Here is a 24671-nt window from a genome sequence, read left to right on the forward strand (position 1 = left end):
GGCACATATGGAGAAGACACCAACTACAGCACAGTGCTGTTTTTAAAAAAAAAAAAAAAAAAAAATCGGAACAAGACCTCTAAACCTTTTTTGGCAATCCCTGACAACCCAATTTACTGAATGGCTTCACAATACATGAATCATTATTAGAGCACAGAATGGACTCCTAGCAACTAAGCTCTGAAGACAAATTTGAAAGGAAGCAAATAACCCAGAGCTTCACATTTGAATTCAATAACCCGCTCCCTGGGGCAGCTGTTGACACTAGAATAAATAAAGCCCATTGTAAATAAATGATGAATGACATCTTTACGCCCACCATCTGCTGGTGTAAAGGTTGTTGGAAGGCCAAGGATGCAGATTTTATCCGTTATATCATAAACTGCAGCCAGCTTTCAACAGTCTTCAGATGGAATTCTTTCAGTAATCATTTTATTATGAAAAAACAGAAAATGGTTCTGAATTCAATTTTACACAATTCTGCTCCACAGTTAATCAATTTCCTCTGTACTTGATAAATAATGCTTGTCAAAACAGCTACAGGATGCAAGAGTCATCTTCATATGCACCGGTGAAAAACTTCAGAGATCCTACATAAATTAGATAGTTCTCACAGAAAAGTATTCTGTAAAAGCCTCAGCACTTAAAAGAACATGCTTGAAAGAACACAACCCTGAAAAATAAATATTCATAGTTGCAGACCTTGAGCTCTGCATGCTCATGTTTTTCAGAAGTGCTATCTAGCACCTGACAGTTGTTAGAAGAAACATTTACTTCTAATATTTAGTAATAACAGAAGCTTTAGCATAATTCAAAGGTAACAGAACATGATTAAGAAATACTAATATTAATGCTGAAAAAAACCCCTGTATGCAATAAGATAGTTATCTGCAGAACTATAGGAAATTACCCTGATTTAAAATCATGAAAAGCAAGAATGAAATATTTATCAAAAACTACCCTTCAGCCCTACCTACAAAATTAGTGTACAGAGAACTTTCTCTTCTCAGTTACTGTACTTTTCTTAATATAAGGTCTTCTTGAATTCAAGGAGAACTTGATCTAGATTCTGTCATCGAACAAGAACAGTGGCACAAGTTTCGACATGTTCAGTCTTCAGAAAGCATCCTTATCTTCCAGAATAATCAGTTATTTCAGTTTAAGAAAACACTTTATCTTAGCCATTCCAATGGAAAAAGTTACAAAAGACAGACAATATATTTAATAGTTTCAACACGATTAGAATACACTAACATATGCACTTGGCCGAGAGTCCAAGTGCATCTTTATGTAAACTAAGGTAATAGAATACAGACAAACTGCTAGAATGCACCAAGGAATAGTAAACCCCCAAGTTTTTAGTGCAATACTTGGTTCCCTACCCAGAAGCTCCACTAAGCTCTATAACTTTTTCTTGGTGTCATGACTAGCTCAAGCGCATAATAGATGCATAAAACATTTTCCTCCTAACTAGACAACAGACAAGTTATTGTTACCAGTGTATTCCACGTATTGCCTAAAATCATACATGAAGTGGACTTAGCCTATGTTGTGGTTTAACCCCAGCCAGCAACTAAGCCCCATGCAGCCGCTCCCCTCTCCCAGTGGGATGGGGAGGAAGATTGGGGGGGGGGGGGGGGGGGGAAGTAAAACACGTGGGTTGAGATAAAGACAGTTTAATAAGTAAAACAAAATACTAACTAATATAATAATAATAGTAATGAAAAGGAATATAACAAAAAAAAAAAAGAGAGAAATAAACCCCAAGAAAATACAAGTGATGCACAGTGCAATTGCTCACCACCCGATGACCGATGCCCAAGCTGCGATCCACCCCTCCTGGACAACTCCCCCCAGTTTATATACTGGGCATGACGTTCCATGGTATGCAATATCCCTTTAGCTAGTTCGGGTCAGCTGCCCCGGCTCTGCTCCCTCCCAGCTTCTTGCACACCTGCTTGCTGGCAGAGCATGGGAAACTGAAAAGTCCTTCACTTAAGGTAAGCACTACTTAGCAACAACTAAAACATCAGCATGTTACCAACATTATTCTCACACTAAATGCAAAACACAGCACTGTACCAGCTACTAAGAAGAAAATTAACTCTATCCCAGCCCAAATCAGGACAGCCTACCACATTAAGATTGCCTGTTTCACCTTCATAAATTCCACCCTGACACATGAAATTGTTCATCTCCCTGAGCAAATTAATCACGGTCAACCAAGACTGTCAGAGGTTCTAGCAGATCTTACAAGAATGTAAGGATTGTGACTTCTTACAAGAATCACTCACAAAATTTTGGTATCTAAATCCTGAAAATACTGTAACATTTTTAATTGTGTCTCACTTGCCCATGATGAAATTTAAACATCATTGCTTCCTGAAGGAAAGACTGGGGAAAGGCTGGAAAATGTTACCCCTTCTTCACTAAAGAAGATACAATCTTCTGTATAGCAATAACGAGTTTGAGCTTACATATACCAAAAGACAACACAAACTGAATTCCCTTTCATTCTAAACAGAAGAAAATGGAGTTTCTGTAAAGAAACTCCATTATAGTTATATAATATATTTTTATATTATATATAAAATAATAAGAAACACCTTACTATAATTTACTGTCTATTTTAACAGTATCATTCTGAATGAGGGATCTAGAAGGTCAATATAGCAGGGTTAGGCATGTAGAATATACTCCACAGCTTTTTTTTAGTATCATTATTACTTTAAGCATTTTTCATCTGACAATTTGCTCTCTGCCACCCCCTTTTTCCCCCCCAAGGGGGTCAAGCTATTTCAAGGACCAAAAAAAAAAAGTGTAGGCTATTAGCCAAAACCAACTTTTTTGAAAAAATACAAGTGTGTTATAATTGTACTTTATCAGTCTTGCAAAGTAGGACCAACCCAAGTTTAGCTACTTGCTACAAGGAGCAACAGATAGAAGTAGCTCAGTATAAGTTAAAAACAGCTTTGATACCAGAGAAAAGCCCTTTATCTTACGTGGAATTAACACTGTTCTTACCATCCCTTCCATGTTCCCCCAAAATCCAGCACTTCCTTTTTTTTTCCTCTTCCATATTAAAAAGCTTTTTTCATAGAATCACAGAGTGGTTCAGTTGGGAAGGGACCTCTGGAGGTCACCTATTCCAACCCCCCTGGCTCAAGCAGGGCCACTCAGAGCAGGCTGCCCAGGTCCATGTCCAGATGGCTTTTGAAGATCTCCAAGGATGGAAACTCCACAACCTCTCTGGGCAACCTGTGCCAGTGCTCAGAAGTGGGGCGGGGGGGGGGAGGAGGAGGGGGGCAGCAGCGTGGGGAACAGTAGTGGCAGTAGCCACTAAATGAATGTTAAACAGGGTATTTCCCAAGGCTATATTACATCTAGTACAGGCAACACAAGCCTTTGCTTCAAGACAACCCCTGGTTATACCCACTTTCAGAGTTACACTGCAGTGGAAGTGGGAAGATGGAAGATCTTTTTGGTAACAGACCATGATAGCTATTTCACATGTAGAAACTCTAGGCTCAGACAAGGTTGCTTACAGGAACCAATAAATGCATACTGAACAGGCCTGAACATGCATTCTCTTTCTTCAGAGAAAAAGGTGCTAGCTCTGATGCAAGTAGTTCACTAATGAAAAAATGTGGGCCTCTGATAAACAAGTGATGTTTTAAGTGCTAATTCCTTTGGCTGCTTTCTGGACTGTAAGCTTTTACAATTCATATCATATTGGTTAACAAAAAGAAACTTTCTGATAGGAGAGACTTCTATAATCATAGTTCTACAAGTCTTCAAAATAGTACAAAAATCTTCATCTCTGCTTGAACTGTAGAACTGCATGGACATATATCCCATGTGCTTCTCTAAATATACCTCAGCATAGAGGCCAAAACAGAACTTCAAAATAATGACGTAAGCAGAACATGAAGCATTATCAATCACCTTAGGTCACTAAGATACACAGAGATTTAGGGCCTGCACTAGTTTTCAGGAGCATTTAAGCAATGTAACTATGTTACCATTGACGCAGTATCTGTGGCACATTTGAGAAAAGACTCCAAGTGTTACTATTCCCATGGGAAATCTCGGTGTCATTTCTAAGTGTGCAGTGTAGTTATGTAGGTGTCAGTTGCAAAATGTGCAGGCAAGTCTTTGCTATCAAAAATGGTTCCTTGCAAGTTCTTTAACTGCATATTTTTGAATCTATAAACTAAGGGCAAAAAAATAAAAAGAGCAGCCATGATGCAGTACAAGAAAGTAGTTAGATAATGAAATAGGATCCACCACAGCGTATCTCCCTAGGAAACAGTCCATTAATTTTACTGAATTCTCTATTCTCAATGCTGAAGAATTTGGAAAGTTTCTTCAAGGACAAAGTTATCTGAGTACATCCCAGCAGGCCTTCAATATCCAAGCTGACCAATAGTTTTTATTGGGAGGAAACTTTATAGTATACATCCACTTGTAAAAGAAGAAACTACAATGCACCATAGCTAGTAGCTCTAGACTCCTTCATTTTTAAAAGGGGCATACAGGTGTGGTATGTTCAAACCTGGTAACAGAACACCTCATTCACATTGGGAATTATTACTCATTTAAACTTGTTTACACTTTCGTAAGCTGTATAGAAAACTAAAAAGACATCGAAGAAAGAACCAACTCACACAAGTGTCACACTACGTATGACAACTGCCAGTTGGGAACGACTCCACAAAGCTGATCCCTGGAACAAAATGTTCCAGAAAGAGAGAGGAGCAACACATACCTTTGAAAATAGTTTTGAAAGTTATAAATAAATTAACAGCCTTTTAGTCACATGGCAACTTGTTTATACAAATGCATTAGTCTTTCTTGCAATCATGTCTCTACTCCAGAATAAAAAGAATTTTAAGGTGATTTACTAGCATGTAGCACAAAGAATACGCACAAAAGTAGTATAAAAATAAAAAAAAAAAACCCTGCTGCTTTCCAGCAAAGACGTTCCCGAACAAGAACAGAACTAAAGACGCTTATGAAGAGGAATCCGTAACAATTTAAGAAAGTGTCAGAATTTGTGTGGAGGATTCAGCCAAGTTACCTGTTGCTTCAGAATAACCCTGTCAGCATCCCAATAAGAACTGAAACCTCAAGAGGACTAAAGATCCAAGGGTGAAACTGTACATATGTCTAAATACAGATCATTTGTACTTATGCCTTTTCTTCTGATGTTGTTGAATGCATGCCATTTAGACATCCAAAGCAATTCTCAACACATCACAGAAACAGAAAGCTTTAGCCCTCCATTCTTAGAAATACCCATATGACATATTTCAGGTTATAAATACATTTGAAACCTTTAGGTTTTAAGTAGCTACCCTCACTAAAATGGGAGTTCCACTATGGACAAAAGGAAGTGATTTGCCCTCCTTCTATCTAAGGCCTTATCCTAAGCAAGAGCTTGCTCTATTATTGTAGAAAGCCACAAATAAACTGACAAGAAACCTATAACCAGCAGAAAATAAAATACCAATAATACAGTATTTCAATAACCAAATACATTTAAGCACATGACAAAGGTTTGTGAACACTAAGCTAGAAGGTGTATCAAGTTACCTTAGCTTCCTAAAGTGCCATCACGAATGTGCACAATAACGTAGCTGCTGGCGCTGAAGTTCAGATGATGGCCCTATTACACAAACTGCAATAGCAATAACTATTAAATGGACAAATTCCACCCCCAGTCCATGAATCCAGAAATAAGTTAATGTTCCCACATAGCAGCAAACAGTCTGCGAACTGATGATCAAACTAGTTTCAGGAATCAAAATAGATCCGCTGCAAGTTCTTGATGTTACTTCACAGCAGTACAGAGGGCCATGAGCACTGAGTCATCATAACTTGAGCTGTAAGATGTAGCCACATTCTTGCAGGTACAATGGTTAAAGAGTCAAATTAGTAAAAATACAGTAGAAGAATTCACCAACTGTCCATGAACATAAAAATATGCTCTGACTACTAAAGCAAGTAGAAAATATCATGAAGTAGACAATTAGTAAAGAACTCTCGGGGGTGAGCGCTACATCCTAGCAATCATCAATATCACTAAGATGAAACGAATATTCATTTAATGAATTAAGGGAACTTTATTTGGTTCTACTAGATCCAAAGTGTTTGCAAATACATGAAAAATAACTGTACTTCCAAGAAGGATTAGTATATTCAGAATATCTGAAAGTGGACGGACAAGTCACACTGTGGTTTTAGGGAAAAGAGATATGCCTTCAACAATTATACCTTCCGTCTTGCACAAATGCACTTTTTTGTGGTTTTAGGGAAAAGAGATATGCCTTCAACAATTATACCTTCCGTCTTGCACAAATGCACTTTTTTGTGCAAGCTCTCTACTAGGAAACACTGTCAATTTAATTAGAAAGCTCACTTGTACGGAAACCAAGAAATTACTTGAAATTAACTTATAAAAAAAGAAAAGATTATTTTAGATATTTAGTCTTAGTCTGAGCAATACTAGTCTTAGTCTAAGCAAGACTAAGGTGTTAAAGAAACATAATAAAAATAAACATTTTTATCACAGATTTCCATGAAATGAAGCAGAAATAGATATTAAAAATTACTGTATTTAAATACACAGGAAAAATTCTTATTCGTATAAATTTAGAGAACATAAGTAATATTACTTAGTATCATCACTGATCTCTCCCCTTGCAGCATCTGAGAGAACTTAAATTCCCTCTTTCAACTACTTCTTATTTTTGCTCATCAACAATGACTTGTTAGTAACAGTCAATACAATACAGAACATCCTCCTCAACAACAAAATGAAGGCTACTGACTCAGCCTGGTAACAAGCCTGGTATCTCTCTACAACAATGAACTTTTTCTGAGGAGAAGCAATTTTACTATTTCTCAGTGTTACACTGCCACAAGACAACCAACCTCATCTACACAGCTTGTTTAAACTCACAAAGCTTAACAGCTCCCAGAATGGTCATTTTGATCCTTACTAGCTTCTGTAGACCACTTCTAGTTCCCTAAAAGTTATTTTTGCAACTGACAATAGTTCAAATACCACACTTCCACAAAAGAGTAGCTTAACTTCTCATAGTAGGCAATTACCAACTAACCAGTTTTGACAAAAGTATTTCTCAGTCTATCCAACTATTGAAAGCTATTACTAAAGACAGAGGAAAGGAAATAATTTAGAGACTAAAGATAGACAAGACAAATGAACAATTTGGTCCAATACCTGCACTCCCCTTGACTGACCTAAATGCATCACAAAGGAAGAGTGAAACCCAAGGACTCACAGACCTAAAAACCTGGGCGTGCCACAGCACACATAGCAGCAAGCTTGCAGAGCCCAGCAGTGGGGAAATCAGGAGCAGCCTGCAGCTGGGAGAGAACAGGACACTATTTGCTTGTGTAGACATGTCATCAGCAGTAGAACTGAGACTGCAAGACCTAACACTAAGTATGCAAGGGCCACACTGAATATCTTTCATGGAATGTGGGTTTTGTTGTTGTTGGTTTGGGTTTTTGGGGGGTTTTGTTTTGGGTTGGGGGGGGGAGGGGGTGGTGTTTTTGCATCAAACTAGTTTCACTACACTACCAGTTCACAGGACCAAATACTGGACTACAATTCCTAATGGGCATACGTGCAGTCCTTGAGCATATCTTCCCGTTCAGCCTCATCTGAAAGGAATTCAGTTTGCGTACTCCCACATGAAAACCAGACTGTAGTAAGCAGAGATAACTTCTGTAACGCACTCCTGATCCAAACTAAGATGCTACTGAAAAAGTCAAATATTCTTGAGTTATCAACAAGAGCAGCACACAATGGATCTCACAGACATGCAACAGTGTGAGCTTCAGCTGCCCCTGTTAAGTTATGACATACTCCTGCAGTGACGTATGCTGCAGCTTCCATATATTCCCATTATTAAGACATACCTTTCCTTGAAGCCGTAGTGATCTGCTGAAAACAACACAAACTGAGCACCATTGCATAGAAATATCTGGCCAGAAAAATCTGAATTAAAGTGTTTGATTCTCTTGAGAAAGCAAGTCCTTCTCCATTGTTAAGCGGTCAAAACAAATTTTATCCAGTTCTCCACTTCTTATGTCTCTGCTCAAGATGCTTCCTGTTCAGTGATGGATTAAAAGCAGGTATGTAAGGCTACCACTAAATCAGAGAAGTGCTGGTGCTGTGACTCAGTAAGCACCAACTGAAAACATAAATACTTCATATATTTCCTTAGCCATAGGTGTAAAACGAACTTTCTCTTATCAAACAGAAATTGTTACAGCTTAATAAATATGGAGATAGCACCAGTAACAGCTAGCAGTTTTTGCTAACAGAAAAAGAAATTCAGGAAATGCTCAATACAGATACACAATACAGACATGGTAACCTTGGTCATTACAGACATCTTTGTGTACCTTAACACTCAGAAGTAAAATATCTCTTGAGAATTACCTCATCATATTTCTTATTTTGCTATTCCTTCACACCTTTGCACCCAAGATCAGAACTGAGACAGTGGAATTTAGATATGCTTACAAGCCAAGATTGGATTAGAATAGAAGTATCCTGTGTTTTAAAAATCAGATTGTATACAGTTAAAATTTTAACTATGGCCAATATACTAAGTCATTCATTGCTTACAACTTACAAATTATTAACTACGACACAAGTGTACAATCTACTCAGGGTATGAAAGCTTTCAATGAATATGTTTAATTTATTTATGATATACTTAAGAAGCTAGCCAGATAAAATCCCTGCTCAAAAAGAGTTTATAAGTTATAATCAAAAGTAATTCCATTGACATTTTGGCTATCAGACACTTTGCATGCATTCAAGAAGTGAAACAGACTACAAAGTGCTACTGAGTCAGAAGCACCAAGAAAAACACAATCTACTCAAAAATAGTTGAAGTTCACTTGTATCCAAGGAGCAGATAATAGTACATTAACAAAATCAGTTCAAAAGCCAATGAAAGACAGTGGCTGCATTGGTAGTAAAATTAGTAATTTTGTCTACAGAGAATCTGTCCCAATTTTAGGAAACAAGGACCAATGTAGATACGTTCTCATGTAGTCACACTACATACTAAAAGTTTGCTTCTGAAGCTACTGTTTATGCAGAGATTTGCTTGTCTATTGAACTTAAAAATGATCAGCCACCTTGGTAGTCAGCAATCCACAGTTATAATAGTAAAAATGCCCAGGGCAGCAAAAGCCTAAAGTAAGCACAATCTGACCATATTCTTCTATACCTTTTCATGGAGAACTTCCAAGGATGCACAGGTGTTAGATGCCATTTCAAGTGATAAACTTGTAAAATAAGTAAGGTACTTCAGATCTTATCTACGAAGTTAGCTAAAATATTGCATTTGTTTACGTTTTTATATACACATGCACATAGGTAGGCATGCATACATGAATGTATTTCCCTTCATTGATTTGCTATGCCAAAAAGAGCACATACATGAGGCTACAGCTCATGTATCTGTCAGTTTCTAAAGGTATCCTAAAATGCTTTTGGAAAACGAAACAAACAACCCTGCCTTAGGGAACAGTTAAGCACATTAGAAAGACATAGCTATCAGTATGAGCATCTTAAAGCCGCTGCATCACAACAAGTGTAGACATTGAGGCTGACTGCTCTATGGTAAAGTGACTGACAAGAAGAAAACAGCTGACTTTGCTAATGCATGTTCTTAACCTGAACCCCCTCAAAAGTCAAAGTCCGGTTTTTGGTAGGTGTCCTGGTTTCAGCTAGGACAGAGTTAATTGTCTTCCTAGTAGCTGGTATAGTGCTGTGTTTTGGATTTAGTAGGAAATTAATGTTGATAACACACTGATGTTTTTAGTTGTTGCTAAGTAGTGTTTATACTAAGTCAAGGATTTTTCAGCTTCTCATGGCCAGCCAGCAAGAAGGCTGGAGGGGCACAAGAAGCTGGGAGGGGACACTGCCAGGACAGCTGACCCAAACTGGCCAAAGAGCTATTCCATACCATATGATATCATGCCCAGTATATAAACTGGGGGAGCTGGCTGGGAGGGGCAGATCACGGCTCAGGAACTAACTGGGCATCAGTCAACGAGTGGTGAGCAATTGCATTGTGCACCACTTGCTTTGTATAGTCTAATTCTTTTAGTATTACTATTGTCATATTATTATTATCATTATCATTGTTTTTCATTCCTTTCTGTCCTATTAAACTGTCTTTATCTCAACTCATGAGGTTTTTTTCCTGATTCTCTCCCCCATTCCAGGGGTGGGGGAGGAGTAAGTGAGTGGCTGCGTGGGGCTTAGCTGCCAGCTGGGGTTAAACCACGACAGTAGGCTTTTTGAAACTTTAAGCTTTTACCAGGCCCTTCTTGATTGTCTGAAGTATTTACTATCTTCATGATTATAGTGAACCTGAGTTCTTAAGTCTTCTTCTGTGAAAAGAGTGAGCCGTATCTTTTCTTCTACATTGGAAATGCAAACATTTCTTCTAGAGAATTCTTCATTAAAGCTAGTAGACACATCACAATTTTCCAACAGGAGGTTATATTAACCAGACCTTGCATGAATGCACAAAGACTATTTAGAGAAATTTAAGTTCTTAATAATACAGAAAACTTTCACAAAACAGTGAGGCAGCACGAATTCCAGTCTTACAAATCTGACAAAGTGTTGCTTGAGGAAGTAAAGTTACAGTGCAAACAGCGGAAATTTGCACTGTTTTAAGGATACATCACACCAAAAAAGGAAATTTTAGCAGATTTTTAATCTTCATAGAAACCAAAGAAAGCTGCAAGACAAAGTATAGTCTCACATGGGTACTGATGATAGCTTAACCAGAACAAAGAGAAAGCTAGTGGAGCCATATGTTTAAATAATTTGTATGATTTATTACTTACCGTATCCCATATCTGAAGCTTTATCTGTTTTCCATCAATAGTTATCATTCGAGCCCCAAATTCTACACCTGAATAGATTTTAGAAAAGATTACATTATCAGCGTATATCAGAAAGAAGAATGTCAAGTACTATGAAAGCAAGAACTTAAGTTTAAGTTAACTCAACATCGTATTTGTAGGAAATAATCTTTTTCACAATCTGCTTTTAGTTAATTTTCCAGCTGCTTGAAAGAGCTGGAAAGTTTTCCAGAAGGAAGAAAACTTACTTTCCAAGTGCTTTAAAAATGCATTAATCAGAGCATGTGCCAAGGAGGTATTTCCTACAAAGTTTTCCAAACGATTTAGTAGCTCTAGATCAGAGGGAGAAAAACATGTCCATTTGAATGCAAACAGGAAATTGAAGAGTCACAGTTATTTTAACACTCTACCAATGACAGATTGCTGAAGCCAGTTTAGAAGAAATTAAACTTACAATTCTTTATCAACAAAATATTCTATTAAGTGAGCACATAAAAGTCACCTTAAACAAGATAAATTTTCTTACTGTATTAATTAAAACTCATCTGCCTTTATAAAAAAGTGCTTCCAAAATTCTAGCTAAAGATAAAATCTAATAACTGAGGAAAAAAATTAATGTGTTTCAAATAAACAAAAGGAATTTCTTCAGTGGAAAAGTTCAGCTTTTTGTGCTGTCTTTTAAAGCAATTTTAATATCATTAACAGTAAATTAAGCATAAATTGAGGGTATTACTACAGTATTTCAAATCTGACAAATGCCTAGAGAGTGTGGACATATTTAAAGGCTATCAAGTTTCCATTAATCTACGCTTCATATATCTGTTATTTCAGAAAAAATAAAGATCTGGTAGCTTAAGTTTTGTCTAAAATTCATCACTGTCTAGACTTGGACCAAAGTCTTCCAATTAAGCAGCTCTGATTTGAAGTATTCCAAATGTCTCTTCAAAAGTTTGTTTAGAATATTTGGGGGGGCAGCACTGCTTTCTGCAGAATGACTTCTGGGGAAGGGGGCAGGGAGGAACCACTCTCCCTCCCACAGGATATGGGAGCCAAATAAAAGCCGTGGGCCGAAGAACATTGTGCTGTCTTTAGCATCCAAACAACTTGCAGCAACTGTATGCAAACAAACTGAAAGAATGGAGGGGGAAGGGCAGAAAGGAGGAAGCAGGTGAATGACAATGCTCTCTCTGAAGTTGATTGCAAAGCCAGGGGAAGGTCCTTGGACTACTACAACTGTAAGTGCTGCAGGTATTAATTGATCTCAAAAAGCCGATATAGAGCTGCTGATTTAAATTCAGCAATCATCCTAAATGTTTAGTTTCTACACACAGCCCCATAGAAAAATTAAAAGGATATTTATCCTGTTCCATCAAAATATCTGCTGAGAGATATCTCCTGGCCAAAACACACACACACCCCCTAAAAGTTAAGTGAAAGGAGGCTGCTTCCAGCCTATGCCCCTTCTTCCCCTTTCCAAGCAGCTTCCCATGCTCCATTCCTACGTGCCTCATTATGTTGCTATCTAAGTTCACCTCCTCATCCCACTAGCTTCAATTTCTGCTCCCAGATTTCAACTAGCTATACACCAGGCAAAGAACTGGCACTACAACCACCCTGCTGAGGTGAAGCTGTTTCCCACAGCCTATCAGTTTGCTGATGTGACAGGGCTGCCAAAGGCCTAAGTGATATATGAGGTGTCATATATTTGGCAGGCCTAAAGAAGAAAAGATGACAATAACTCATGCCTCCCTAAAGAACTCAGGCTCTTTATTCAGCCAGCCTATCTGCTGCCAAGACCTCAGAAATATTTGAAAACTGATGTTAGGTGAAGAATTTGAATTAGACAGCCACACGCAAGGTATGGGAGGACTATCAAGATGGAAAGGGAAGCCATAACCAAACCACTCGATACATTCTGTTACATGAAGAATATTTGTTTATATTTCAAGCATCTATTTCGGTACTCCTAAACACAGGAAGCCTACCTATTCCAGGGCACAAACTAAAAATAGAGACTAGGGATACATTTTGTGCAAGGCTCATCATGATTAGAGCTGATAGGTTCCTTGAAATAACATCAAGAAGAAGTTCAAAGGTTCTGCAACCTTATCAGAGACTAGCATCTGTTATGCTTAACGGTGAAACTGATCTGAAGACTAAGCTTGCCCACAGAAGAATTTTTTCCCACACTATTCCTCATATTTTGTGTGGAAAGATAAATAAAAGTTTGTATCATTTACTGTAGTTAGATCAGAGGCAATGCATTCTGTCAACATGTATTCATTCCCCCTAGTATCAATATCAAATCGTATCTAACACAAATGGTTCACATCCAATTGAGGAGTTGGGAAGAAAAACCCCTGTCCCTTCCAAACAGCGAATACCTTCACACTTCAATCCTTCTCTATCCAGAAGTTAAATTCTTCCCAAATCGTAAATTTGTTTATTCATCTTTAAGGTTAACTTTGCTTTAGTTTATCTGTAACTTGTCTTCAAGGTTCTGTGGCTAGGCTAATATTCTGTTCCCTAGTGAAAAATCTGCCATTTGCGTTACCATCAATGCATTTCAAGCTTGGCCAATTCTGCTTCCATGCCCAGTTTTTAGCTTTTCTGAAGAGACAGTTGAGATACTATAGCTATGCATTTTTTGTTGTTGTTTCAGATTGTACCTTCCCAATAAGAAAAAAGACCTCTACTTGGCTTTATTAGCTAACAAATATTCATCAGCTAAAGATTCACCACTACCTTAATACAGCACAAATCCTACATGAACGCAGCACAACAAACTCAGAAATGCATGCTGAGGTACCCTAGCTGCTTAACCATTAGCACTGTGGGGGACAAAAGAGACCTACCAATAGTGAGATCGTGAACTGGTTGAAACCGCTTGTCTGTAAACTGTAACAATAAACATGATTTCCCAACACCTAAAAAAAAAGAAAAGAAAGAAGTTTTAAGCAAATTAAAAAATCTGTTAAGAACCAATAGAAATTAATTTAAGTGAATAGTATACATTGTTTAAAATTCATTACTAGAAGTTGAGATACTAGGTTTCACCTACTTTGAAGTGTATGCAACTTTTCATAACACAACAGCTTTTAAAGTTCCAGAAACATTAAAGTCAAAGCAGTTATTTTCAAAAACTGAAAAAAATTAAATCTTCTTTTCAAAAATAGTTCTGCCTTTAGAATTAAGCGTAAACAAGTCTCCTAACAGACCTTCAAAGTATCATTTCACATCCTCTCTCCACAGTAACTACAAGTCTCACTACTCCTTACAACCCTACACCTGCTTCCCCTTCAGTACTTTCATCTTTCTTCCAAGCTAACTAGGTCCTCAATAGTATCTCACTCCCACCTATCTCCTAATTTATCAGCTGAGGTAACAGCAGTACATATATGGCTGCTTACAACCACTGTGTGCTGCTGCCCACTGGTTCCCAACAGGCCAAAAAATAGCCCAAGCAGAACTGGCAACAGCTGAGTTCACATTACAGACAGACAGACAACACAAACATTGTCCCCCTCAGATATCCTGATTTCCGACCCAAATGGGTTAACTACTTCACATTACATGGACACTGGTCAGCAAATGCACAATTTCTTCTGTATGTAAAAGCACAGAAAAGTAAAAGTTAATGCAGTCAATAGGAGTACTCAAACTACCTAGGTTCATAAACATAATACTTTCTATGGTTCATTTTTCCTTGTTCTTTTACTTGGAAGGTCATTCTTCCTGTTCTGCTCAAATTTCACATTTTCAGCCTTTAAAAACTTTTAAAAGATAGTCATATATTTGTTTTACATACATTTAAACTCTGAACTATTATCACATAACATACAATACTGTAGCATCCAAGTTCCTGCTGTACTTTGCTTTATCTGTCCAGCAAGATAAGGCTATTTTAGCCACATACTAGAGGTCAGCAACAGCTGATCAGAAGTGACATACCTGGTAATAAAAGACAGCAAACAAAGGGATAAGGAAAAGAACCATACTGCAAGTCACAAGATATGCATACGAGAGGTTTGCATATAGTGACATTGATCTTTCTACTACTAAATTCAGCAAAGTTTTTTAGTATGGTTTCATGAGGAAACAAAGCCTACACAATTGTAATCACTGCCCACCTGTCATTTTGGTCTTAAAAAGCCGAGACCAGTGGCCAGTTTCAATCAACTATAACAGAAATAGGAGACTTGCATTTAGTTCTGTCACAAAACTAGTTGTGACAAATTGATGACACTGAGATTAATATCCCAAGAGATGCAGCAATTCCAGCAGCCTAAGCCAGCCGTTGGTGCTGCTATCCCTACTCTCTCCCCTACAGCATGTTCGTGCCCATTTCTCCACATGGCTTGGATGAGTTCTGAAGCAATTTCAGTTGTCCGCTGGGTTAGCACGCTAATCTGACAAGAAGAGTGACAAAGCAAACAGAAATGGCTTAATGCAGGGTCAGACAAGCATGAGAGTTAGTTCAAATGAGGGAAGAGAAATGCAGCAGCCAGCAGATCAACAGCTTAGAGTGGCGTGGAACTACAGCCCAAGGCAAAGTGTGCAGCATTGGCCTTAACGGATCTCTTTTCTGTAGCTCTCTGGCTTATGATAGCAAGCTGTCAGAACACAAGCAGCTTGGAAGCAGGTATAGATTTTGTCCAACAAAATTAGTGGACATAAGAGAAGTGGATAAGGAATGGGGGAGAGCGCTGGAGGTAAGAAAGAAACAGGGAGAACGGACAGGCAGAATACTGGAACTATAGGGACAGAGAACACAAAACTCTAAGGAATCTTAAAATATTAATAATTCTTCTACTCACAGAACACTTTATATATACAGATAACTTTTATACCACCAATGAAATACAGCTGCCCCATCACAGAATATTACCACCATACCACTTACAAAAAACAACCCATAAATCACACTAGAAATAGAATGTAGAATAGCTTTTGCCATTAACCTTACAAAGTGATTTCAGTATCATCGGATAAACCAGAACCTCAAAACTATCCAACATTCCTGCACGAATCTTACAAAGATTAGAAATATATTTCTAAATCTAATCAACAAAGTGACACTTGATTAAGTGTCCCAGCACTAGTTCTCAAGTGGCAATCTGACACTACTTCTTCTTGGAAGGCTGGTGACCAGCTTGTTGGTTCAGGAGAACATAACAAACACTAGCGTCAGCACAGCAAAGATGACAGACAAGCACAGCCCCTTTGATGCAAGCCCTGTCTCAAACTGGCACAAGATGACTGCACCTCCAGTTCCTTCTATGTAGCAGGCCTTTTAGGAGCAGACTGTAGACTGATGGGGTCACACACAGAAACAGAAGAAATAACTAGTTTCTGTTTAATGCCATTCCTGCTACTTCAGAACCTTCCAGCAAAAAAAGTCTGGAAGTCCCTACATTTTGTACTGTTATTGACTGAAAAAGAGGTTCAAAAAGTTGCAAACGAAGCTGTAGTGCCTGTTAAGTTTAGGTTATAATCCATTTCAGACAGTACTTATAAATATTTTATTGCCGACATTTAATAGTAATATTTTGTTTTAATTTTATAGTTTTAAGACACTGCAAGTTTGTAACAGGAAAGTTCTTAGGAGAATAGTTTGTGGCCCATTCACTTCCAGAGCCTGAGCAGACTGCGCTATCATAGACACAGTCAGGAACCTGTATCAGGAACAGGAGCTGTGTATGAACTCCTGAGCAGTTTACCACCTTGTGACTGCAAAGATCAATTAACAGTCGCATGGCAGCTAATTCCATGGCATACAGATGGTTTAAAGTAACTACACTGGTTACCTCTAAGAGCAAAGTGGCTGTTTACCAGGTATCTCATTCACTTAGCACTGTAGATCTTACACCTGAAATGAGGCAGACACTCTGGGAAAAGTATTTGAGCATGTCTTATGATAGTCAATTGTAGAACACAAAAGGCACAGATTCAGTTATTTATTAACTCATTCTCCATTTTACTGCCACAATTACTTTAATATAGCTTCAGATAAACCACCCTCAGAGAAAAAAATCTTATTATCTTAAAACAAGAAATGAGCAGAGCTTGGATACACTTCACCAACAACCACAGTAAACAAAAGCTCTTGCTTAGGAACAAATTAAAACAATGGATTATGTGCTCAGAGGGGAGCAGGGTGCTTCTTCGCAAGTGCCTGTTCTAGGACCCTTTCATCGCTTCTTAGTACCCAAACAGTGATGGGAAGTGCAACTTGTGCTACAGTAGTTTTACCCTCCGGCTCTGAATTCCAAACCAGCAGCCTGAGTTGGTTCTCCAAATTCCTCTGCCTCCCTTAACAGCTTCCTTTTTATCTGGATGCCACCCTGCAGTCAATTTCCCTAGGCAAAGCATTGCCAGAGCTTTGCTATTGTCCACCTTGGCCCAGCCACGCTTCAACAGCTCCATTCTTCATATCAACACTAGTGTTCATTTCACTGCTCAGCAGGCCCGAACAGCTCAGTGGCAAAGCTAACCTCTCCCTTCTCACTCATGAGGTTATGCAATGAGCTAAACCAAGAAATGGATCCAGCATAAAACTACAGTCACCCAACAAACTAGTAGGTGCATGAGACTAGGGGTACAAAATATATAGCAAAGGGAATGCCTTTTCAGTAGCAGGCTGCACTCATGGTAATTAAAAAAGCAGCTCTGGAACCGTAGCACAGGTGGTGATACAGCTGAGCCAGTTAAATGGCTTTTGCTAGGAGAGGTGATTTGCTTCCTTCTCCCCTTCCAGCTCCAGTGACTCCCTGTGAATAGGGCAAGGAAAGTTCAGTCATCAGCTGCAAAAGTCAGAGGTGCACTACTGTCAACATGAGAAAAACTTCCAGCCTTTTCTTACCACTAGACAAAACTCATCAGTGTTCCTTCCACTGATGTTTGTCTGTCCTAGAAAGCCGATCTGGCTCAAAACTAAAAAATGACTCAAAAAAGGGAGGAGAAGGGGCTAAGATAATTTCCTTACTTGTTCATATAAGCACCACTATAGCCCAAGAAAGGTGACAGAGGAAAAGAACTGCAGTAATCACCCCAACCTGGATATCAAAACTGAATCCTGAAGACAAGTCTCTTTAGTTAATCTGCTAGCTGCCTCTGATGGGTAGACTCACTCCTTCCCACACAGTTCCACCTCCTTACTCAAAATGGATCTTACACTTTTCTGACCATACCTACTATTTGTTTGGTTTTGTTTTTTAAATCATCTTCGTGAGCTGAACTGGCTTTCTGAAGGATCAGCAAGCACTGATGCTGACAGCTAAGAAGCAGAAGTTCATAGCTGAGACAAGGAGTGGTAACCAAGTCCACCCATTTTGGCAGCAGATAAACGTTGGATTAACTCAACCATCTCACAGAACTGCATTTTTCTTGTTGTTGCTTTACAAGACAGGGTGATCCATCAGCTCACCACCCACAGAGATGAAGACCTACTCCCCCTTTGATATCTTGCTCTCACCGATCCTCCTAGGTCCAATTTCCTCCCTTGAAAGTACTCCAGACCTTGGAAAGTGGTCTGGAAAGACCCCAGACCAGCTCAGCTGATTGAGACACGAAGTAAAAAGTTAACCCAAAAAGTAGGTAGTTTTCTACTGTGCTAGCAGGTTGATTCAGCTCATGGTAGACTATCAAAGTCATCACAAGGTAAGAGGAGCAAGACCTCCTCCTTTCACGCGTAAGCAACTATGTCAGCTTGGATGCCCACGAAACCAAAGTCCCAATACCAACTGAGCTGAAACAAGCTTCCTGCATCTCTTACCTCCCTTTAGAAAACAAACAAAAATAAATCTTTAAATAGGCTAAGGACAGTCTCAAACAACAGACAGGTCTCAAATAACATAGATTTTAAAACCAATTCAGATTCAAACCAAGTAATTAAATAGTACAAATGTCACAAGATATATACCTCTAACCTGGCTTATGAGGTACTTCTAGTTTTCTAGTAGTCTGCACAGCTTCCAGATGTTTCATGAGCCCTTTCTTATCACAGGCCGCAGCTCATTTCCTCTCTCCCTCCTTTCCAACCACAGCATCTTTATGCAACTAAACAAAGTGCAGTATTACCCTTTCACAGGCCTAAACATAATGAGACATTAACCTAAAGCAAAGATTTTTCTTAACCTCTTTTCAGCCAGTTATCTCTTAGTCAAAACTTTGTCATCAAATGGGAAAATTTTATTTAAATTAATAGGAAGGACAAACTACAAAATTCCAAACTGTCAGTTATAGAGCAAAGGAACTGCACGTACCAATGTAAGCATGGACAAGAAGGGAAGAAAAATAACCTCCAAAATGCTTCACGACGGCTACATAAGTTTGGGAAAAGTAATGTCATAAAAACGTTTTTTTAACTCTTTTAAAGATGATTCAGCCTCAATAAATAAACAAACATTGCTGTAAATTATTTACAACAGCATATCTGAAGCCAATGATGTAAGTTTTCCTTGCTATATAAAAATTAGTGCAGACCTACAAACTGAAAGGAGCTGTTCAGCTGTATTGCATTTCATTTAGTATGGCACTACCCAACTGCTAACTGCAGGTTTTAAAAATAAACAAAAATTCTTTCCAAACAAAAGTAAGCTACATGAGCCTGTAGAAAACCTCTCCATGTCCTGGATGATCACAAAAGACTTAGTAAACTGCCAGCCATTCATAATAAAATGGTTTTAGTCAATGGGGGGGGCAGGGGGAATGTTTGTAGGTTTTTTGGGGGGGAGCTGTTCGGTTTTTTTTTTTTTAAATTAAAGGTTAGAATTAGTACAAGGGCACACAGTAACAGTCTCATGAAACCATCTGTATGGGCATCTACTTACAGTTTGTTAATTCTAGTTAACTACTTCCAAGAGGCTAATAAGATGTACTTATACAACACCTAATATCTGCTCTTTTAGGGATCAAAGTATTATTGAAAGGGTCTCAAAGCAAGATATAAGTAGTACAGATCAGTACTCTGGTTTTCAGTATGAACAAGTTCTCCAGCTATCATGGGGTTTTAACACCAGCTCTAGTGGGATGAAAACCTGTTTAGCTAAGTATTGTTACATACTCACAGAAAATAAGGGCAAGAGGCTCTGGTCATGCACATTGCTAGCTAGTAACAGCTGCTGTTCCAGAACAAAGTGCAATGACGCTAGAAACATTTCACAAGGAGGACCAAAAAATAAAGCCAATTCAATTGCTTAATTTCAACATTTGAGAATCTCCTAGACAAGTGAAATAGTTGACTAGACAGCTTACTGATCACCAAGCAATTATATTTTCTTTCATCATCTTCCCCTAATAAGAATAACTTTGAGATATGGTTGGTTTATAACCAGCAACTATCTGCTGAAATTGAAAGGCAAGTGAAAGTTCATTATGCAAGAAGCTCTGAGGGTTGCTGAACTAACACGTTCAATAAAAGCAGAAGACAGACCTACTCGTGGAAGATGCAGCAACACTGATCATAAAGAGACATTTAGATAGGATACAGCTGACAAATTGTGTTGGTGGCAAGAAATCTGACCATTGCAAAACTGGTATTTCAGGTGTACTAAAGTTCAGTAGCATTCTCTGGTGGAATCTAGTAAACATACTCTAATATAAGAAAAGCCTGTTTAATGCATATTAAATATTCTGGAAAAAAATTTCTAGCTCTAGTCTTCACAGAAATCTCATGTATCATTCCCAGTTTATTCCCATGTGGTACACTGCTGGTAACGAAAACATTTAAGCAGAAAAGATTTCACCATCATACAGAAAAACATTAAAGATAAGAAGTGACAGATTTTCAGTCACCAACTGCAAAAACAGGCAATACTTGTGTGCTAAGAGTCTTCACCGTAGCTCAGATTAAAGTCCATCTTGACTTCCACTGGTGGCCAAAAGCAGATGTGCAGGGAAGAGTGCATGAAGACACCAACTCCTACCGGCAATCACAATGAAACAGACACTATCAACCACCAAGGCAAAGGTCTCAGAGGTACAGCCCTAAGCAGAATGCACCATACGTGCTTCTAAATACATTTGCAAACTCCTATAATGTTCTGGAAATATCCAGATCAAAAGATTTTTCCTGGTTAACTCTCACAGCAGTCAGTATTCCATAATATTTGTATTTTTCTCTTAAAAGATACCAACTCCATGAAATTCCACAGCTACTGTCCCACTGATACAATGTAAAACCCACACAGGTTTATGCCAATGTTGTTTGAGTCCCTGAAAGACAGCCATGCCATTTCAGGTCTCTCCCACGACAGAAAACTAACTAGATCTTAAAACAGCTCTGACTACATAAAAAAACCATTTTTTTTTTTAAATATATAAAACGTAGCAACCAGAATAGAATCAATCCCATGTTCATAAAGCTACCGAGCCTGAAGTACCAGCAAAAGAAAAAGTCACTGAATGTCAATGACCAATGAAGCAAGCAATGCAAGGGGACAAGAGCTGTTGAGCAAAAAGCAGTCTTGGACAGTCAGTTTCTGTGGCTGTCATTTTAAGAGACTGAGATCATACTGAATTCCTGTGTTTAAGTAGATGAAAGCATGTGGAATCACAATTCAGAGAAGACACATGCAGGTGTCTTGTATAGCTGCAGGGGTTTTTCGTTGGTTTGTTTATGGTTCGCATAACCCACTCTGTTTTGTAGTGCTGAAAAGGAAGAGGAGCTAAATGTTAACATCTGTCCTCAGCTGATGCTGTCTTACTTTTCTCCTACAGTTTGTTTACAACTAATTGCTGAGTCACCAGGCAGCTGATCCATGTCCAAAGACTCTAAATCAAGTCCCAAAGATAAATTTCTTGATCACTATGAGAATTACATGGCCTGCAAGGCCACTGGCATATCTTCACTGGTTGGAATGCTGTAGCAGACCACCACTGGGACTGAACAGGACAGTCCCAATCCACTCTTAATTTCCATCAGCAAACCTGTAAGTTCAACTGCCTTCGTCTGAGGAACAGTAGTAACACCTAAACCATCACAGTCATTTTGGCAACAAACAATGGTGCACAACATAAATCGGTTCTTCAGTACTAGCTCATAGGAGATCTAAATAAAAGCAAAACCAACTTACCACTATTGGCATATTTAATTCACTTCAAGAACGATTGTTGCAGCAGTTTTAATCAGCTTCCTGTAGCAACTCTGAATAAAAGCCACAGGAATTTAAAAAAACAAAAAAACAAACTTGCAAGCTGTTTTCCTCTCTGTATCTCACTCTTCCCATATTTGGCTCTTAAGGAGCTGAAACAACTTCAGAAGTGACACACATCCATTCTGTATTTCACATTTCAAGAAAAAGCGCAGCACAGACCATTACACTGAGGATATTTCACTGTAAAAATTTAATCAGTATACGATCAATGTACCAAAGCAATTGTTTGCTGCCTTCTCTACCACTTTAACGATTATAGTTTTTAGAGATGCACCAGAATTGGCCACCTGTTCTGAATTCTGCACTACCATTTTGCATCACCCTGGGCAGACAAACCTCTTCTTACTTGCCCTGAATCTGCTCAGGTAGTCTCCTGTCCTCTGGTTTAATGAACTGTCACTCACCTAAATACTCAAGAAAAATCAGAATTTTCGCTTATCATCTACAGCCTAACGCTTCCAACACGGTCATTATAGCTGTAATATATTTCTTAAGATTCATTTGTACTACAGCTGCTACTGCAGTAGCCTAAAAAAAGCTTCCAGAGTTTAAACGTAGGTTTAAAAAAAGATAAAATCACATAGTAGTTGCATCCAGTGTATTTAACAACCTCACGTGTAATGCAACTGTAATGTATAGTTATACTCTAGCAACAGATAATTTGGTTCATAGGTATGAAGTACAATTATGCAGGTATCCTTAGAATAGCATGTAAAATGACAGTTGTGTCATCAAAGTTATTAAGGAAGGCATTTACTCAGGTATGAGGAAAACAACAAGAAAGATGCACAATACACAGGCATAATAGTTAACTACATTAGCTACCTTGTCCTGACAACAGTTTGATGAAAGTATGCTACTTATATCCACACTATGCTGAGGAAGCATAGACTATACTGGCAAAAGGGCTTCAAACAGCAATTCCTATCAGCATATGGTTATGCCTGCAGCATTCGTAAGCATTATTATTTGTTACGCAGCAGCCAATGACAAATAGAATGCAGCAAGTTTTTAAAAAGTGGCAAGCAAACGGGTGAGGAAGGGAAGAGACCACAGAAGCAACCTGAAGCATCTGGGAAAGCAGTGGTCAAAAAAACCCAAACAAAAGGTCCCTGTAAATTAGAAGGAAAGAGCCAGGCCTTTTAATTTCCCTTTGACAGCATGTCTTGACACGGTTTGCTACAGCACCTTCAGCTGAGGCTGGAAAGGGCGTCCTTGTGGCCCGAGCTGAAGGTACCTCACAGCAGTAGTCTTGGCCTCACCACAAAACTGCGGGATGGCATGCAGCACCTCACAGGCCTCACTGCTGTGGGGATGCAAATCAGGGGCACTACCCAGGTACAAGTTTTGCAGCGACGGCGCCTTCTTCCTCCCCCCTCCCTCGCTCAGATGCCGCAGCCAGGGGCGTGACACAGCCCGACCTGCCCCGCGGCCTGTCAGCCCGGGCCCGGAGGCGGCTGTCAGGCTTCCAGGCTTGGTGCGGGGCTCAAGGCCGCCGGGCGCGGAGCTGCCGAAAGGCAGGCCGAGGCCCCGGGCGGGGCCCAGCGCAGAGGCGGGGGGAGCCGCCTCTTCGCGCAGAGCCACCACGTCGACGACGCCACCACTGCGGAAATGGGAGCGGGGAGCCGGGCCCTGCTCTCCGCTCCGCCCGCCCCCCCCGCTCCCGGGGCGGCCTCGCTTCCCCGCCCCCGCCGCTTACCTGTGTCCCCGATGATGATATACTTGAAGAGATACGCGTAGGCCATGGCCGCCCGGTCCCCGGCTCCCCGGCTCTCGCTCGCTCCTTCGTGACGCGCGCGCTCTCCCCCCGCCCCCGCTGTCAGGGCTGGCGCTGCGGAGAGGTGGAAACGGTTAACGGCCACCGGGCGGCGGCCCGCGCCCGCCGGGCGCCTCCGCGGGCACCGCTCGCTCGCTCGCTCCCTCCTACCTCCGCCCCTGCGCCGGCGGGCTCGCTCGGTCGCTGCTGCCCTCCCGCCGCTCCCCGAGGCGCCGGGGAAGGCAGACGCGGCGGCGGGAAGAGCGGGCGGCGAGAACAATAACAGGCGCCGAGCGGCCCCGGACCCCTCCGGCAACGTCACGCACCCACCTCCTCGCTCCGCCCCGCCCCCGACCCGGAAGTGCTGAGGTAGCCGCTGGCCCGGCGCGCGCGCGGGGGCGCGCCGGCCTCCTCCCGCCTCCCGCCGGCGTGGGGGCGGGGCTCCGCCGCCGGCCCCGCCCCGTCGCCCCGTGGGGCTGAGGGGAGGCGGCAGCCCAGAGCCGTGGGGGTTTCGCTGGCGGGGGGGGGGTGGTCTGCGCCGTGCCGCCTGATCCCCCCTCTCTCGCCCGCTCTAACGGGTGCCGGGGCCTGGGGCCGCTGTTTTTCCTTCGCCTTGGCGGGAGGAGTAAGTGGCAAGGTGCTGCCGTGCCGAGAGGCCGGGGTCTCGTCAGAGGGGGTGTGTCGTGGCGGCGGGCGCGGTGGCCGTCTCCCCCGCGGTGACCCCCGAGCGGCTCCGCAGGGAGGGGGAGAAAGATGCCCTGCGGGGAGAGGCTGGGAAAAGGAGAGTGGAGGCAGTCGGGCCTTTGTTAGGCGCTGCTGAGCTCCTG

At 40.5% G+C, this 24671-nt stretch overlaps 1 protein-coding gene across 1 annotated transcript in view; it reads right to left on the reverse strand.

The window, feature by feature from the left end:
• Positions 1-24113, reverse strand: part of RAB2A (RAB2A, member RAS oncogene family) — a 42010-nt gene extending 17897 nt beyond the window's left edge. Inside the window, exons 1-4 of the mRNA XM_050890861.1 lie at positions 24016-24113; positions 23788-23919; positions 13788-13859; positions 10915-10982 (exon numbers count right to left, since the gene is read on the reverse strand). Coding sequence (XP_050746818.1) covers positions 10915-10982; positions 13788-13859; positions 23788-23833 — 186 coding nt within the window. The 5' untranslated portion in view covers positions 23834-23919; positions 24016-24113. The remainder of the gene's footprint in view (positions 1-10914; positions 10983-13787; positions 13860-23787; positions 23920-24015) is intronic.
• Between the last annotated feature and the right edge of the window lie 558 nt (positions 24114-24671).

The sequence above is a fragment of the Gymnogyps californianus genome, chromosome 2, assembly GCF_018139145.2.
Source record: "Gymnogyps californianus isolate 813 chromosome 2, ASM1813914v2, whole genome shotgun sequence".
NCBI classification, from domain to species: Eukaryota; Metazoa; Chordata; class Aves; order Accipitriformes; family Cathartidae; genus Gymnogyps; species Gymnogyps californianus.